The 17,390-nt window shown below is 46.6% G+C and overlaps 1 protein-coding gene across 1 annotated transcript; it reads left to right on the top strand.

Moving 5' to 3' along the window:
* The first annotated feature begins 71 nt into the window (after window positions 1-71).
* Window positions 72-15,642, top strand: IK (IK cytokine). The gene is made up of 20 exons (XM_054985468.1): window positions 72-159; window positions 2,229-2,295; window positions 2,730-2,822; window positions 3,075-3,134; window positions 5,302-5,469; window positions 5,560-5,674; window positions 6,743-6,813; window positions 6,942-6,988; window positions 7,156-7,319; window positions 7,415-7,523; window positions 8,193-8,232; window positions 8,555-8,780; window positions 9,150-9,168; window positions 10,132-10,211; window positions 12,268-12,347; window positions 13,790-13,847; window positions 14,273-14,361; window positions 14,543-14,651; window positions 15,053-15,087; window positions 15,296-15,642. The coding sequence occupies exons 1-20, from the start codon at window positions 144-146 to the stop codon at window positions 15,321-15,323; spliced, it is 1,674 nt and encodes a 557-aa protein (XP_054841443.1). The 5' UTR covers window positions 72-143; the 3' UTR covers window positions 15,324-15,642.
* The last annotated feature ends 1,748 nt before the right edge of the window (window positions 15,643-17,390 follow it).

The raw sequence follows: 17,390 nt of genomic DNA, 5'->3' as shown, positions 1-17,390 counted from the left end.
GTTGTGGGTCGAGGCCCCTGTCGCTTGCTCTCATTGGCTGTTTTCCTGTTGTCTTTCCGCCCCTTCCGGCGCAGGGTGTCGCGGCGAGGAAGGCCTGCGGCTGTGGCGGAGGCGCTTGGCCCACTCGGAGCCCCGGAGCCAAGATGCCTGAGCGAGACAGTGAGTGTGGCCGCGGGCGGGAGGGGCCCGCAGAGGCGAGTCTCCCAGTAGGCCCCTTGATCCTCACAGCAACCCTGTGGGTCGGCGGCCTGTGGAGCTGCCTTGCGCCTCGACCTGAATCGCCCCCGGTAGCCGAGCCGCGGGCCTGAGGCAAAGGCCCAGAGCCCCGGTTTCTCCCCCTAACCCTTAATGAAGCTGCGGTAGCGTAGGGGTTAAGTGGTTGGGCTGCGGGTCGGAACTTTGCTGGTTCGAATCCTCACTACTGCCCCAAGTTCGGCAGGCGGCCCTGGGGAAGCCCCTCCTCTCAGCCCCAGTTTCCCAGCTATATGGGGGAGAGAACAATGCCGACTTTGTTCGCTGTTCTAGAAGAGCAGTACATAAGCACACTGTTATGATGCTGATGGACCCACTGCCTTATACTGAAGCAGTTGCTTGGGGTGGAGTTTCCAGTTGCTTCACTGTGTGGAAGAGTGGTGTATAAGTACACTGCTGTTGTTACGAAGTAGTATAGAAAGTCGGGCCCTGACCTGGATGGCCCAGGTGAGCCTGATCTCGTTAGACCTCAGAAGCTAAGCAGGGCTGGCCTTGGTTAGTAATTGGATGGGAGACCTCCAACGAAGACCAAAGTTGCAGAGGCAGGCAATGGTAAACCTTTAGTCCCTTGCCATGAAAACCCTGCCAAGGGTCGCCATAAGTCAGCTATGACATGAGGACACTCTCCCTCCACACACACACACACACACACAGCAAAGAGGCATCAAACCTAACCTCGAGTTGGTTGATGGTGCATGGATGTACTATTGTAAATAAAATAGATTTGATTAGAGGGCTTTTATGCCCCATGTTTTTACTTGTGATTAGGTGGGCATTTGATGATGATGTTTTGTGTTGGTTGGGTAGAAGTGGATTCAGGGTGCAGGATCACTGTTGTCAGGTGGGAGGATAGGGAGGTAAGAGGTGAGTGCCATCAACCAACACTTTGAACTTTCTACCTTGAGAGAAAGTTTTCTATAACCCTTTGTCCAATGCTTGGTTCTTGTGCATTGCAAAGGAGTGTGTGTGTGTAGAAGTTCTCTTAATCAGAAGGTAGACTATTTATTTATTTATTTATTTATTCAATTTATATACCGCCCATCCCAGGGGCTCTGGGCGGTGAACAGTTAAAATTGATAAAAACAAAAACTAAAATCAATATACAAATAATAAAACAAATTAACAAGGTGCAGTGGTGGGGAGAACCTTCCCCACCCCAAAGGTGGGAGGCCGACATGGCACCGCCCCCTTCAATCACCAAACGCCTGGCGGAACAGCTCTGTCTTACAGGCCCGGCGGAACGATAATATATGACTGGCTAGTTTCTGATCCAAAATTGCACTTTAAAAGGTCCTGAGCATGTACTTGTCTTACATATGTAACCCACCTCAATGAAAAAGAACTCCTGCATAGGACAGATAGGCTCTGTTAGGAAGCACGCACAATTCATGCAGGATTCCAGCTATGCTTGTTGGGCCTCTGCCTCAGGTGGATCAAGCATGCATCCTGCACTCTCTGGGCTGCAAACGGCAAAGGAATGTTGGTAATTGCAGGCTAGATGCCTTCCAGGGAAATTTGTATGCCGTCACTGATGGCCTAAAGAAGGAACTCTTGATAAGCATCCAAGGAACAATCTTGGAATATAATCTGGATACTACTGGTTGTTCAGGAGGTATCACTGTAAGTGGAAGTAACACAAGTGGAAGGGTGACAAACTACTTGTCAAGAAGGATATGGGCCAAAGAGCCAGTGACTGTTTCAGTTAAAATATCAGATAAGGCTTATGGGTTTAATAACATAAAGGGGGGCTGCCCAAGAGCATTCAACCTTGGAGTTCCAGAACCGCTGCAATGGAGACAAGAATCAAATGCCTTGCAAGGCAGTGAGCCTCACGTTCTCAGTGAAGTCCCTTGTTCATGGCTGGCCTGCATGTGTCTGTTGCTTTATCCACGGCCAGGAGCTCCTGCTATAAATTTTGTGCTTGATGATAGAATGTGTGCCTCCTCGATTAGTAATCAGTTCTTCTTTCCTTCCAGGTGAGCCGTTCTCTAACCCTCTGGCCCCAGATGGCCATGAGGTGGATGATTCTCATTCTTTCCACCAGTGAGTAGAGCCTTCTGTTGTCTTTTGATTAAACAGTTAGGGATTTTGAGATGAAAGTTTTGCCACTGCTCAAACGGCAAGGAGCCTAAAGAACATTCCCCAGGACTGAGTAGAGGGAGTCTGTGGAAGAATGAACCATAGCTAGCTCTGGATCTAGAAAACTATTTGTGCTGCTGCATTTTGTGTGTGTTTTGTAACTTATCCCAAACTTGCATGTTATAATCCCCATGGGAGAGGGCAAGAGAGCCTCTAGAACTCCTTTTTTATTCTAGGGTCTCCAAGCTCCTTGCACTTTTTCAACCACATCCAGTCAGCACGTTGTAAAGCAGCGTTTCTGCTGCATAGTTAGCTTGTGGCATAATGCAATGCATACAGGGTATCAGTTTATCACACCTTTGTCCTGTCAAGTAAAAACACTGTTGTTTTTATCATAGGTCCAAACTGACCAATGAAGACTTTCGGAAGCTTCTTATGACCCCAAGGGCAGCTCCAACATCTGCCCCACCGTCCAAATCGCGCCATCATGAGTAAGCATGCAGCCTCTATACTTCGTGACAGAACCTCACTGAACGTTTCTCAGTTACTGCATATTTACCTAATATTACAGTCCAGTATGGCTTTTTCAAAATGTATATAATCTTGACAGAGTATGAAATTGTAAGTCAAAGTTAATGCAATGCTATGTTGAATGTGGAGCAAGAGTAACAACATTCAGCACTGATGCAGTGTTTTAGATCAGTTGCTGTTGTGATGCATCAGAATATTCTTGTTCTTCGTAGGATGCCAAGGGAGTACAACGAAGATGAAGATCCAGCTGCTCGCAGGAGAAAAAAGAAAAGGTAAATAGAGAGACACCTGGGGTCACAGGTTTCCGAAGGCTCTGAAGTGTTATTAAAGTGCAGGAAAAATGCTCCATGAATGCTTGCCTAAAGGAGCTGGGCCCTTGACTGGCTCCTCTTTAAGAGAGGGGAGGGTGCTGTGCTTTGAATAGAAAAATCAATCCTCAATGCTGATTTCTCCATCCATTTACCACCCTTTTTAAAGACGAGGAAGTTAATGATGTCATTGAGTATCTTTGGATATATCTGGATAGGGTCAGCTTTCTGGACTGGTACCGCCTCTGGCTTTTGCCCCAGTTACAGCATAGAGACTGTGCTTATGAGCTTGGTCAATTAATAACCTGGGAGCCGATACGATTAATGATTTTATTATAGCTTTTGGGGGCCTGTGACATCATTAAACAGGAAGTGTTGGTAATGTTATTTTATGATAGCCTGTCTCAGTAGTCAGTAGCCCTGCTAGATGAAACCAAGACTCCATCTAGTCCTAAGTCATGTTTTCCTTGCAAACCAGCAAATGTAAAGATGAAAATTCTGAGCAGTTGGCAGCTAGATGATCAGTTCCTCAGGTAGGGCAAGAATACATTTGCCCTTCCCCATTGTTGTTCCTCTGTAACTGGTATCTAGAAGTACATAGTCTAAAAATAGAATTTCCTTGTAGCCTAATGGGTAATACCTGTTGAGTAATATGTCCTTGAATTTTCTAGTCCCCATTTGAGCGAGTTGCCATCGAAATATCTTTTGCCCATGAATTCTGTAAGTTAATGAAAATACAGAATTTGTAGGGCATTTTTAAGCATTGAAAACATTTCATGTGTGTTACGCTGTGATAGTCCTTACATTATTCCAATATAGCAGACGGGGACAGGACTGAGGCTGAGAGATAATCGCCTGCCTGAGGCTGAGTCGATGGCATTGGAGACATTTGAATCGGACTTCCCAATTCAGCTCAGTCCCCTGCATTGTTACCACTTATGCTTTGGGCACAGATATACTGTCCTGGATATACTGCCAATCGATTTTACTGGATGACCCGAAATTTTAGTGACTTGGGAGCGTGGGAGGTCTATCTCTACCCTCTACACTATGCATAATTTAATAAAATCTTTTATAATACCTTTCTGTCTTTGCTGTTCAGCCTTTCCTCACAGGGAAAGTGTTCCAACCCCTCAGACCTTTTAATTGTCCTTTTCCCATACTCTCTCCAATTTCGTAATGCTCTTTTTGTGATGGGATGACCAGAACGATATGCAGTATTCAAAATGCAGTCACGCTGTAGACCATTATAGTTGTAGCTGTGCTATTTTCAGTCCTTCCTAATAATCTTTGTCACAGAATTTGCCTCTTCCATCACTTCTGCATGTTGATTTGCCGTTTTCGTGCTATGACCCCTGGTTTCTGTGGAACCCACTGCTTGCTTCACTTCATTGTAACAATTGTTGCTATACTCCATCCTTCTTCCCCACTGTTCAACTGCTTACTGATCCAGAAGAGGGCCTGTCTCTTATCCTTTCAGTGCTAAATTTATTCAGGAGCTTTTGATGAAGGATCTTTTCAAAAGTTTCTTGGATGCTCAAGCATATAATGCCTGTTGGATCTCCCCTGTGCTTGGGCTTGTTGGTACTCTCGCTGGGATCCCTGGTAGAGCTTTTGCTTGTCTTACCACCAGACTCTCTTTTCACTGGAAGTGTCAGGGATTGAATCTGTGACCTCTGTATAGGCAAAGCAGGTGCAGTGCCTCAGAGGTGCGGCCCATGCCCATGGGATTCAGTTTTCTGCTTGCACGTCCTCATTCATATTCAAGGTGCCTTCAGTGGTTTGGGCCTGATGCCCTGTTCTCTCCAAGCATATCATTTTGTTTCTATCTCCCCAAGAGTGAAAAGTAGAGGGGGGCCTCTGAGCAGGTTCCAGTACTGTGGAAGTCCCTGCAGGCTTCTTAAAACTAGGCTTGAGTGTTTTTCAGGAAGCTGGTCAGCTCTTCATATTGGTCAATATTAAATACATTGGTTCTGTCAGCATGGGAAAAGCGGGCCAAGAAGGAACAAGAGGCCTGCTTCAACAGCTTGTGGTAGCAATCAAGATAAATGTTAAGAGAAAGGGGGAATTCCTAGAACAGCACAGCGAGCGTGCTGTAATGATGATTAACTGACTTGTTTTCTGATCCCAGCTATTATGCAAAGCTACGGCAGCAAGAGATCGAGCGAGAGAGGGAGCTGGCGGAGAAGTACAGGGACCGCGCCAAGGAGAGGCGGGACGGTGTGAACAAGGACTACGAGGAGACAGAGCTGATCAGCACGACGGCCAACTACAGAGCAGTGGGGCCGACCGCAGAGGCGTGAGTGCAGTTGCTGTTGTGGCCTTTTCTCTTGGTGGTCCCATGTGGCTCAGGCATCATGCAGTATGGCTTTTTTTTCATTCACCCCAGGGATAAATCGGCTGCGGAGAAAAGGCGGCAGTTGATTCAAGAGTCCAAGTTCTTGGGTGGTGACATGGAGCACACTCACTTGGTGAAAGGTCTGGATTTTGCTCTGCTGCAAAAGGTGAGCAGTAGCATGTCAGTCACTCGTTTGGAAGGGAGCCTTTTCCCCTCGGCATTTTGTGGCTTCTCCACTAGCAATATGTGGCTCCTATTCCGGTTGGCCTCTCCTTTGCAACCGTTTCGTCCTTGATCCTCCAGAACTGGCTTAAAACAGACAGTGGTGTGGATCCAACCTTCCTCCAACTCAAGTGGCTCTTCCCTCCTAGGTAGGCTCCTTAGGCTGGAGTAAGGCTTTAAACTTTTCTCTGGGGAGTGGCGGAATAGTGGTATGATCCTCTATTATACAGTGCTACCCATTTAAGAAGCGGTGTGAGGCTCTTGTCTATGCATTTTATTGGGCTGGTCTGTCTCTTTAAATGTTGATTTGGGGAATGAGTGTGAACTGTGTGATCCGTGTTAAAAGTCTAGCTTTCTGCAGTGTGGAAGAATATCTCGTGCACTTTGCCCGCTAAAGAGCAAGGATTATCATTTTACTGCTGGTGCATAACTCGAGCCTTTGTCGAAGTGGGAGTACCGGAGGTCTTTATATGGGCCTGTGTTTTGGTTTGGTAAATTATATGCTACAGCTTGAAGACTGTACTGCAGTATGGTTGTGCAACTTTGTATTCAGTTCTTCCTGTTCATTCTTGTCCAGTATTGTAAGTGTGCACTTGTGTGATCTTTTAATGTATCGCATGGCTTGAGTCCAGTAGTACCATACAGGCAACAAGATTTTCAGGGTATAAGCTTTCAGTAGTCGTAACTTCCACCTTCTTATGTATAAAACATCTTGCTATAGTCTCCCCCGCCCCAAATTGAAACTTTTATTTTTACTGATGGGAGTTGAGAGTCATGGAAGGGCACACTCACGCAATGAATGTTCAAGTTCAGGGGGGGAAACGAAGCCCCCTCCCCCCCCCGTGTACATGTGAGTAAACAAATTGATAACGAGTTCAGAGTATCCTTGTCATTTCTCTGCTCACGTTGCTGGAGGGTTCTGTGGCTTTCTGTCCCCAGTCCTTGGGAGACTCATAAGATGCAGGGAAAGAAGCGGAATAGCATTTTGAAGGTCCTTTCTCTTTCTGGTCAGGTGCGTGCGGAGATTGCCAGCAAAGAAAAGGAAGAGGAGGAGCTGATGGAGAAGCCCCCCAAAGAAACGAAGTGAGTAGGGGCAAACAGAGCTCTGGCTTGGTGGGCTTTTAGTCTCAAGGACAAGGTGACACAGAAATCCCTGTTTTTCATCATGCTATCTCTCTTTCTCTCTCCCCCACCCCCAATTTTTTTTTTAGAAAAGATGAAGATCCAGAAAACAAAATTGAATTCAAGACCCGTTTGGGTAGGGATGCTGACACACAAGCATGTGTGAATATTGCATTGGTTGGCCGCTGTGCTCTCGGATGTGTGTTGTTAGGAAGGCCTCCCGTTCCAGGCAGAGGCTGCAATGCCCTCGTGCCGCTGGGGTGGCAGTTCCCTAGTGAGCCCTTGACTGTCCTTCTTTGCTAGGCCGCAACATCTACCGAATGCTGTTCAAGGGCAAAGCTTATGAGAGGAACGAGCTCTTCCTGCCAGGGAGGATGGCCTACGTGGTGGACCTTGACGATGAATATGCAGACACGGACATCCCCACAACCTTAATTCGGAGCAAGGCCGATTGCCCCACCATGGAGGTAAACATCTGGAATACTTTCCCTGAACCAGAAAAGGCATTCTTGCGTTTGTTGTTGTTGTCGTGTGGCTGATTCCTTTTATTTCTTCCGTCCAGGCCCAGACAACACTGACCACAAACGATATTGTCATCAGTAAACTGACCCAAATTCTCTCCTATTTGAGACAAGGCACTCGCAACAAAAAGCTCAAGAAGAAGGACAAAGGTAGGCTTCTGTCCCATGGCCTGGTAGGGCTGTGCACATTTCTTTCTCCAGTGAACGTTTGCTATAATTAGTTACGTTGGAAGGAAGATGGTGAACAAACCATGGGTTCAAGGCGGGGGTGTGGCCGGGTCAGAATTCTGAGCCTTTGACTCGGCAGGGAGAGAGTTCCTCATGGAAAAGCCTTCTTGGGACTGGTTGAAGCTGTGGTGAAAGCACGTCATCTTCCCAAAACTGCCTGCATGTCACTTGGAAGAGGTAGGGGCTCAATGAGGAATAGGGAGAGAGGTCCATCCGGCTCTCTGACCATCAGAAAGGTCACGGTAGATGTCATAAACCTTCTGGCTTAGCTGCCCCGGGAAGTTGTAAGGAAGGGATGTTTTATAACTTTCCAGTGTCAATGCTCCTTTTAGTATTTTAGAGTTCAGTATTGAACTCCCTGACACATTAAGGGATTGGAACTTGCCTGGATCCCAGTGACCGGTTGCATGTTCAGAGGTGGGGAAGGCAGTTGTGAAGACGGCAGCACCTGGTGGCTGCTGGAGCTCTGGTTTTAAAGATCAGTTGTTCCCTCAACTTGAGGCCTGCCTACCTCTGTGCAAACATTTTTATTATCTCATAGGATCAAATGCATGCCAAAATAGGCTTATTCTGTCTGCTCTCTGTTTGCAGGAAAACTGGATGAGAAGAAACCCCCTGAGGCAGATATGAAGTAAGCAAGCCAGTTTCCGTAGATGGTCCCCAGGGGTTAGGTGGGATTTGGGGGCCTTTTCAAGTAGCTGCTTACCTTAAGTTGAAATGAAGAGATTTAAATGGACTTCCTGCAGAACTTGGGATAAAAAAAGCAGATACCTGGGGCTTGGCTCATCCCTCCTTTGAGCTCAGGAGACGGTTGCACCTTGGCAAAGGGGAGCCCCCTTCAGTACCCAGACCTGCAGAAAACTGGTGGTGGGAAGGGCTTGTGTTAGAGGAGCCCGCAGGGAATGTTCTTCTGCTCTCTGAGCCATTTTAATGTGTATCTCTTTTGCAAACAGTATCTTTGAGGACATTGGAGATTACGTGCCATCTGCAGCAAAGATGCCACGAGAGAAAGAGCGGGAGAGGTACAGGGAAAGAGAGCGCGAACGAGAGAGAGAGCGAGAGCGAGACAGGGAACACGAGCGGGATCGTGAACGGGATCGCGAGAGGGAGCGGGAACGGGAACGGGAGGAGGAGAAGAAGAGACACAGCTACTTTGAGAAGCCCAAAGCTGATGATGAGGCAAGTGAACGTTGTTTATGCCAGGGTGCCGTAATTGGGATTAGAAAGTCATAGGTACAAGATGGGAATCAGTCCTTGGTTACAGTAACAGCGGCTTGAGCTTGGCGTGTTATGCCGGGTATAAAATATTCTTGGGGCCATAGCTGAGGCTATGAGTGTCTTCCAGATAGGATGTTGCTAGTGCAGAGTTTACAGTGGGGAGCAAGAGAGGGGTATATTGTGTCAAAGCAGAGGGGTGTAATGGAGATGCACGAGTACCTAACATGGGTCCCTTCCTTTTTGCCCTTCTTGCTCATATAAGAGCCTAACAGTCAGTCACTCACTTTGTTGGCCTCTCAGGATAACGAGTTCTTTCCTTTCTTCTTTTAGCCAATTGATATTGATAAAGGTAAGTTGCTCTCTTTTTTTGGCTACGGGTGGTATGAAATAGGCTGAGGCACATGGGACTTATGTCTAATATCTGCTGCGTTTCATGGGCTTGCAAGGGGCTAGGTTTATCTCCAAACCCTCCAGTTTTGTGAATGCTTACAAACGATAGCTCTAAAATTTGTGGCTGCCTCTGACTTTAAACAGTCCACTAGGTAGCCCAGTTTGGATCTGGAATCGCCCTTTGTCCCTGATGCTGGCCCTCACAGAAACGTAGGGATTTGCATTATGTCAGCTGACCTGTTTGGGGTTTGTGCTTTTAAAGAGCTGTCTTCACTTTTAATATCAGTAAGTATGAATCTGTTCTGGCTTAACAGTGTTAGTTTGCGGCAGTCAAGATGACAGAGAGGGTCTTGTGCCACCTTAAAGACTACCCAGCTTGTTGTGGCACAGCTGCTGGCTGACTGCATCATTCGATGAAGTGCTTACTGTATCAGAGCAGGATCTGGGAGACCCAGAATTGAGTCCCACCTCTGCTATGGGAGCTTGCTGGATGACCTTGAGCCACTCATTCTCTCCAGCGTAACCTACCTCAAAGGGCTGTTGTGAGGTTAAAATTTAGGAGGCCGTTAAGCTCCATTGGGGAGAAAGGTGGGATAGCCATGGAGCTTTGCCTCAGCTAACAAAAGCTTAGACGAAAACATGTTTATTAGTCTTCCAAGTGATGAAAGACGGTAATGTCTGCGCTGCATTTGATAGCTGTTGCCTACTGCCCTCTGTGTGAGTGATTCAGTTTAGTGCTGTTTTTGTTGCGTGTCAGGCAGCAGCAACACCCAATTTGGAGCAGCCTGGCTGTGATAGCTTATGATTAGGACTTGTTCTAGGACGATGGAGTAAGAGTCTTTTGAATGTGGCAGCTGGGAGTACAGACTTGCTCCTGCGTTGATGCGATCTCTCTTGCTTGCACGTCCTTTTCTGTTTCTAGGTCCCGGTTCAGCCAAAGAACTGATTAAATCAATCAACGAGAAGTTTGCTGGAGCTGGCGGCTGGGAAGGGGCTGAATCATATCCTTTAATATGAACTAAATGCGTATTTGGGAGCCAGCAGCGATGGGAGGCTGCATCAGGAAAGCCCTCTTTCTTCTGCTAGGTTCAGACATTAGTCCACAGAGGATACTTTCTCATGCGTGTTGGGGAACTTCAGAAAGCTGCTGTCTGTACTGAGCCTTATGCCCGAAACAGCAGCCCTGTAATGCAAGCAATGGACCAGGGTGTGATGTTCCCAAACAGCACAACAGAGCCACCGTGTGGTAGTAAAGCATAACTACACCAATGTACTTAAAAATGAAAAGTTATAATGAGGTGGTAGTAGTAGTAGTAGATTCTTTATTACAGCACTTAGCCAATACATTTATCATAAAAAGTAAAATACATATTTTACGACCATTAAAACATGGAGCATATGAATATGTACGATTTAAAACATATCTTTCAAAATTTATAAAAACCAGAAATTCAGCATAGTTCTAGACAAGCAGCCGGAGTGGAGGCGTACACTCTAATGGACTTTAACAACCAGGGCACAAAATTTTTGCTATCTGGTGTAATGTTGTGAAATCTGAGTTTGACAGCAGTTTCTCTAATTTGTTCTTATCCGGATGTTCTGAGATACCTTCCAGAAAGGGATTTATAAGTCTCATACGTGCTTCCTTAAAGAAAGGGCACCTCAGGAACACATGTTCCTGGGTTTCAACCTCCCCAAGTATACAAGGACATAGCCTCTCATTCCAAGGAATCTTCTTAAATCTGCCATCCAGAACAGCAGAGGGTAGGGCAGAACATCTAGCCAAAGTAAGCGCTCTCCTGAGTTTATTTACCTCCAGAATGGATAAATAGAAAGCAGGTGCAGAAATATATCTGCTGCTAGGAGGAGCTATAAAGGCAGGAGTGCCCTGTAAGCCAGGTTGTCGTTCGATATCGTCAATCCTTTGCCTGACCCATTGCCTTGCTTGATCACTTCCCATAATGAGGTGTCAGTGCCAATTTAACAAAGTAAATTATAGTGTGTTAACAATAGTCTGATACAAACAATTAACGGCACAAACCGATGAAAATACATAGTTAAAAACAAAGCACGTAAGTGAAGTCTAGATCTTGTTAAGAAATAATAGCTGATTCCAGTCAGAACCTGTTTTACCCTCTATTGAGTTTGACACGCTAGGCATGTTGGCTAGAATACGTCCTTATCAGAGTCTAAGTAGGCAAATCGATCAGTCAGATGTTAACTATTGTTAATACACTGTAATTAACTTGGCATTGACACCTTGTTACAACTTTTCATTTTTAAGTACACGGGTGTAGTTACGCTTTACTACCACATAGTGGCTCTGTGTTGTTTTGAAACAGCAGCCCTGCAGTTTGAGGATGTTGTATTTCGGGGGGGGGGGGAGGGGGGCGCAGCTCTAGGGACTCCTTAGCGCTGAGTTAAGAGCCCTGATTTTCAGTGGACCATTTTAAAGAAACCACTGGTTGAGTCTCAGTGAGAAAGGTGGACTATAAACAACATAAATAAATAAAGTGGGGCAGGGGGCACGCCTCTTTGCTCTGAAGTCAGTGGTACTGCTGGCATTCTTGGAGCATCTAGATAATCACAGCTCTAGAAAATGCACGATGTGTTGACTGGGAAGTTCATATCAGCGTTGTTGCTGCTGCCATGAGGCAATGAAGTGGCGTGGAGGCCTTTATTTTATTTATATCCCTCCTTGCTTGAATCAGGACTCATTGTTGTTCTTTCTTCCATTTTATACTGGCACAACCTTGTAAGGTAGGTTAGCCTGAATATGTGGGATTGGCCCTAGGCCATGCAGCAAGTTTCCCTGGCAGAGCATTGATTCGAACCTGGGCCTCCCAGTTTGTAGCCTGGCCCTCTAACCATTACACCACACTGCTTTCCCCTTTAGTGGCTTGCTTCTTGCGTTGCTTTCACTAGAAAAGAAGCAAAAGCTTGGGGAAGGGATTGTAGTGAGAGGGGAAAGGAGTGGAGCGATGGGCTGGGCTGGGAGGAGCAGGAGTTCTCTGTTTGTGGAGATGTCTAGATTGCTTTTTCCTTAACAATGAACACAATAAAAAAGCCTGAAGACAAAAAGCAGCTGGGTGACTTCTTCGGGATGTCCAACAGCTATGCTGAATGCTACCCTGCAACGTAAGGAAGCTGTGTAAATGGGGGGGGGGGGGACTTGTTCAGACCTCAGCAAGAAACCTGCTTTGCCTGGTGGAACATTTTAAGGCTTCTTTTCGGCTGCCAATGTGGAAATGGTTGGTAGCCCCTGAGGCCCCCCTTTGCAGAACATGGTAGGTGCTGCATAACGTGGACAGAAGTGGCTGCTCCTAGGCCAGCATGCTTTCTCATCACGCTTAATTAACGCTTCCCTGGGTCCAGAAGTCTTTGCTTTTTTCCTTAGTCTGTCACCCCTCGGTGTGGCTAGTAGACCAAATCAAAATGGGACTTCGTTAGTCCTCTGTACCCCTAGCCCCAAAATGCCGTCACCTGTTGCAGTGAGCGTTTGACAATATCCAACAGGAATAATTACTGTGGCCCAGTTTGAGATTCCAGTTTCTGTCCGTGCTTTTTCTTCACACACTTTAATTTTGTGTTACATATGAGCTGCCTTGAGCAGGTTCTCCGGAGAGGTGGCATGTACATTTTCTAAATAAAAATCTAAACAGTAACTTAACCTTAATAATCTTATACTGTGGGGTAAAATGTGATTTGTATTTCTGCCAGAGCAGCAGTGAGAGGAACTCAGAAATATTTACTCAGGTCATGACTATTAAACCTAGAACAAGTATCGAAATGGCATTCTCTCTGTTGAAGCTGTTTCCGAAGTTGTAGTTTGCATATGAAGGGCAATCCAAAGGTGATGTCTTAGAGGTCCCTATAGCAGTAAAAGTTACTGGCGGAGTTGATTCACAGGTGATTGCCACAACCAGGCAGGGGACAGATGTGTTTTACTTCTTGAGATCCCTGCATTAGAAGGTGGAGACTTGTAGGTCATATCTTTACCTGTGGCCTGAAGAGTCTGTTAGGGTCATACAAACTCATCAGCTTGGGTGAAGACTTTGGCAGCCTCCTGACCTTGCTTATTTATTAATTTGATAGCCACTTTGGGGGACCCCAAATGTAATTTATGCTGAAGAAAGGCATAGTGAAGGTCACTAATAAACGTCAATAGAGAGTGTGAGAGTGCATGACAGTTTCTAGCATTTTACTGCTCAGCGTTGGGCGAACTGGCCAGATACAAAACAGGGAAGCCCTGCCTTTCTCGCTGCTTTAAGGACATTGAGAGGTGCGCTCTTTCATGAGCCTTGAAGTTTTGAAGCGTTCCCAAACTCCGGCAGCAAAGCTTGTGTTGCTTCTGAGCGGCTTCTTTCGAAGCAGCTCCCAGTGGAGCGTAGAGGCAAGCTCCAAAGTGCCAGATCTGTATAATCTCTAGCACCACAGGTCATTACTGAGTGAGCGTCCAGTACTTTGTGGCTTCAGGTGAGCTTTATTTTGGCTGGCTGCATTTCAATACTGTAAGGTCTGAGGCATGGGACATACCAGGTGGGGCCTCCAAGCTGTCTGCTTGTCTCTTTCCTGTCTAGAATGGATGACATGGCTGTGGACAGTGACGAAGAAGTCGACTACAGCAAAATGGATCAGGTGCGTTTTCAGTCTTTACAGATCTGGAACGAACGCTCCTATCTGTCACTGCCTTGCATATCTCCTGTAAGAGCTTTAGATCTTCAAGACTTCGCAGTTCCTGTTGGAGCCTGAAATGCTAACTCTGCTTGGTAGCAGATGTGGGGAGAGGGGGCTGATGTTTTTACTGAAACGAGCAGCTGTTTGCATCTCTCTAATGCTATTCAACAACAACTCCCTGCCAGGAGGAAAAATAGCACAGCAGGGGCTTTCAACTTGATGTAATTTTGTTGTTAATCTTCAAGGAGGAGTGATTTTGTGCGTTTGAGAGGAATTTGCAAGATTGGTATTCTCCCTCCCCCTCCAGCATTTTAAAAGTGGTACAGTCTGCTCCACTGTCTTTTTCTGCTGCATGGGTAAACCTGCTTTCTCTCCTTTTTTTGAAGGGCAACAAAAAGGGACCCCTCGGCCGCTGGGACTTCGACACCCAAGAGGAGTACAGTGAATACATGAACAACAAAGAGGCTTTACCCAAGTAAGCCATGCAGCTTCTCCTCGTGGTGGGTGTGGAGCAGAGTGGCTCACCATGACTCCTCTGCAGGGACCCTTGTGAGTGGGTCTTCCTTGAAACAGAGGTGAACGCGCAGGGCCTCTGCTCTGGGCTGGCTGGTCGTTCTCTGTCCCGTGTACTCATCTGTCCCGTTCTTTGACTTCAGAGCGGCATTCCAGTACGGGATCAAGATGTCTGAAGGCCGTAAGACACGCCGCTTCAAGGAGACCAACGACAAGGCCGAGCTGGATCGGCAGTGGAAGAAGATCAGCGCAGTGAGCATCCACAGTCTAATCCCCCCCCCCCCCTAGTAAAACCCCATTTCCCTATCTAGACTTTCACAAAAAGCTCCCAGAGTCATCTGTTAGGATTCTGTGGGGAATGACTCTGTGTCTGGCTGGGAGACAGGGATGCATGCGCATAAGCTATCTCACCAGGTGTTTTGCACACGCCTCCAAGGCTGTGGATTGGTATCCCCGAGGTGACCCATCTCCCAGCCTATTGTATGAGTCTATAGCTGAAGAAGCTGTTGAGCGCAGACAGAGCTGAGCAGTAGTTGAATGCCGCCTGTGATCCGTGTGTGTTGCTGATTTTTCTGGGCTCTGTGTGTGTGTCCCTTTGTTGAAATGGGGGCAGTGTTGTGGCTGCCAAGCAGTAACAATCCTCTCTCTCTCAGATCATCGAGAAAAGGAAGAAGATGGAAGCTGATGGGTTAGTAGAACTGCTCTTTTCATTGAGACGTTGCTGCAGTTGGGAGTCTGCTGCTTAGGGGCGAGGCTGGTCAGTTATGACCATTTTGTGCCGGGGAGGAGGGCACTGGGTTTCTCTCTGAAGCTCTCTTGTTCTTAGCTGCCCAACTGTCCATAGTTCTGCTACCAGTGTTTGCTCGTTCATGCCTATTTAACCTCTCTCCTTCTAGGGTTGAGGTGAAGAGACCGAAATACTGAAGTTCTGTCGAGCACCCATGTGCTGGAAGATGGCTGTGTTCTTGAAGATTGGCTCTTCTGGACATGTGGCCTTGGTGGACATTTTAGCTCTCCCTCCCCCCCTCCCTGCTGGAGCAGACTTTGGAGAGCTGCCTGCTATGAAAGCTGAGCAGGCTGTTCGGCAGGAGGGGAAAGTTTCTGATTCTGCTGATGACTTGAATGCCGCACTTCCATCTCTCGGCTTGGCTGCAGCTCTGCCCCTTCCTCCGGAGGGCACAGTTTTGGCTCCTGTGGCTTGTAATCCTTGTAGAATCAATAAAACTTGCACTAATGCCTGTCAGATGCTTTGTTACAATCTTTGAGCAGCAGCGTAGCTAGACTGCTGTCGAATGGGGTTCATGGAAAAGGAGGAAGGAAAAGTGGCTTGGGGATGGAAATGGGTTTCTGTTTGTTTCTTTAGCAAAGGCGCACTTGAAAATAGGCGCGCACCACCCGCTACGTTCTCTGAAGTCAAGGATTTCTCATGCATGTGGTGGGTATGTAGTGCCCTATGGGAGTCCTTCATTCTCCACAAAAAAGTGTGCAACATGAGGGAGGAAAGTGTGCAACAGGAGGTCCTTCGCTTTCTCTTTATTTATTGATTTAGTTATTTATTTATATCCCATTATTCTCCCCTCTTCCACTCAGCAGCCACCCTGAAGGTAGGTTAGGCTGAGAGAACATGACTGGCCTGTGGTTGCCTCATGAGCTTCCATGGCAGAGGGAGAGTTTCAGCCTGGATTTCAACCTGCTTGGAGAAAAACATGTTCTGCACTTTAATGGAGGCTTCGGGGCTGGAATTTACCAGCTGATGTAATTTACCCTCCATGCTTCAGCCACCCCCTTCCACACATTCCAGACATTTTCTCCATGGCTTGTAAGAAACCTTGCTCACCAGAACCAGTGACATAGCTGGATTAAACATTCTTGATGCCGCCAGGAAGGCTGTGGCTTTGATATTTGTGACCCCTCCCCCAAATTAGTCAATGATGCTACACTGGACAAGTGTAGCCTCTGTTTTGCACCTCAATCCAGTGGTGCCAGTCTGGAACAGACGATCTGTCTGGCGCCTTGGTACTAAAAATATGATTCTGTGGCAATGAATATATATGTCTTTAATTTCAGTTTTTACTGCTTCAGGTTTATTTAGGACGCAGTGCTAATCAACAAGCGCAGGAAATGAAACCGTGTCATACCGTGCTTTGAGCGTTTGAACTGGGTTCTGCGCATATGTCACCTGTTTTGTTCAAGGAACAACATCAAATAAATAGAACCAGAGGAGTTAGCCGTGTTAGTCTGCAGTAGCAAAATCAAAAAAAGTCCAGTAGCACCTTTAAGACTAACCAATTTTATTGTAGCATAAGCTTTCGAGAACCACCGTTCTCTTCATCAGATGCATGGTGGGCTTTCGAGGACTACAGTTCTTTTTGTCAGATGCATCTGGCAGGGAGGGCTGTGGTTATCGAAGGCTTGTGCTGCAGTGGAATTGTATGGTCTTCGTGGTGGTGCTGGACTCTTTGATTTTGCTACTACAGACTAACACGGCAAACTCCTTTGAACCTTTACACAAGCAAACTGATCCCCACATCAAAAGGAGCTGTTTGCATCTCCATATGAAAGGAGTTGTTTACATCCCTCCTCTCCTCCTCCCCTCCCCTCTCCTCCTCTATATTTGTCCAGTTTCTTTCTGCCCTCCATGCATCTGACGAAGAGAACTGTAGTTCTCGAAAGCTTGTGCTACAATAAAATTGGTTAGTCTTAAAGGTGCTACTGGACTCTTTTTGAAATAAATAGAAGTATCTAATTTGAGAACTGGGAGCGTTCATCATGTCTGTGACAGTGTGACCCCACCTTGTGACACTTGCATTTATAAAAAATAACAATGAACAAACTTGGAAAAGAAAACATCTTATTTGGAACGATACAATAATAGAGCATATGCAACAATTTTGCTCACGCAGACCCAGGTCCCAGTCTTTCTGACATCTAGTAGCCAGTCCCTTGAAATGTATCCAGAGGAGTTAGCCGTGTTAGTCTGTAGTGGCAAAA

The sequence above is a fragment of the Eublepharis macularius genome, chromosome 7 (assembly GCF_028583425.1).
Source record: "Eublepharis macularius isolate TG4126 chromosome 7, MPM_Emac_v1.0, whole genome shotgun sequence".
NCBI classification, from domain to species: domain Eukaryota; kingdom Metazoa; phylum Chordata; class Lepidosauria; order Squamata; family Eublepharidae; genus Eublepharis; species Eublepharis macularius.
This window is presented reverse-complemented; position numbering and strand designations above follow the sequence as displayed.

What these genes read in the sequence shown, in the direction of transcription:
- IK (XM_054985468.1), top strand. An exon ending in AACAAAGAGGCTTTACCCAA is followed by an intron (nt 14,362 to 14,542) that starts GTAAGCCATGCA and finishes CTTTGACTTCAG; the next exon opens with AGCGGCATTCCAGTACGGGA. An exon ending in AGTGGAAGAAGATCAGCGCA is followed by an intron (nt 14,652 to 15,052) that starts GTGAGCATCCAC and finishes TCTCTCTCTCAG; the next exon opens with ATCATCGAGAAAAGGAAGAA.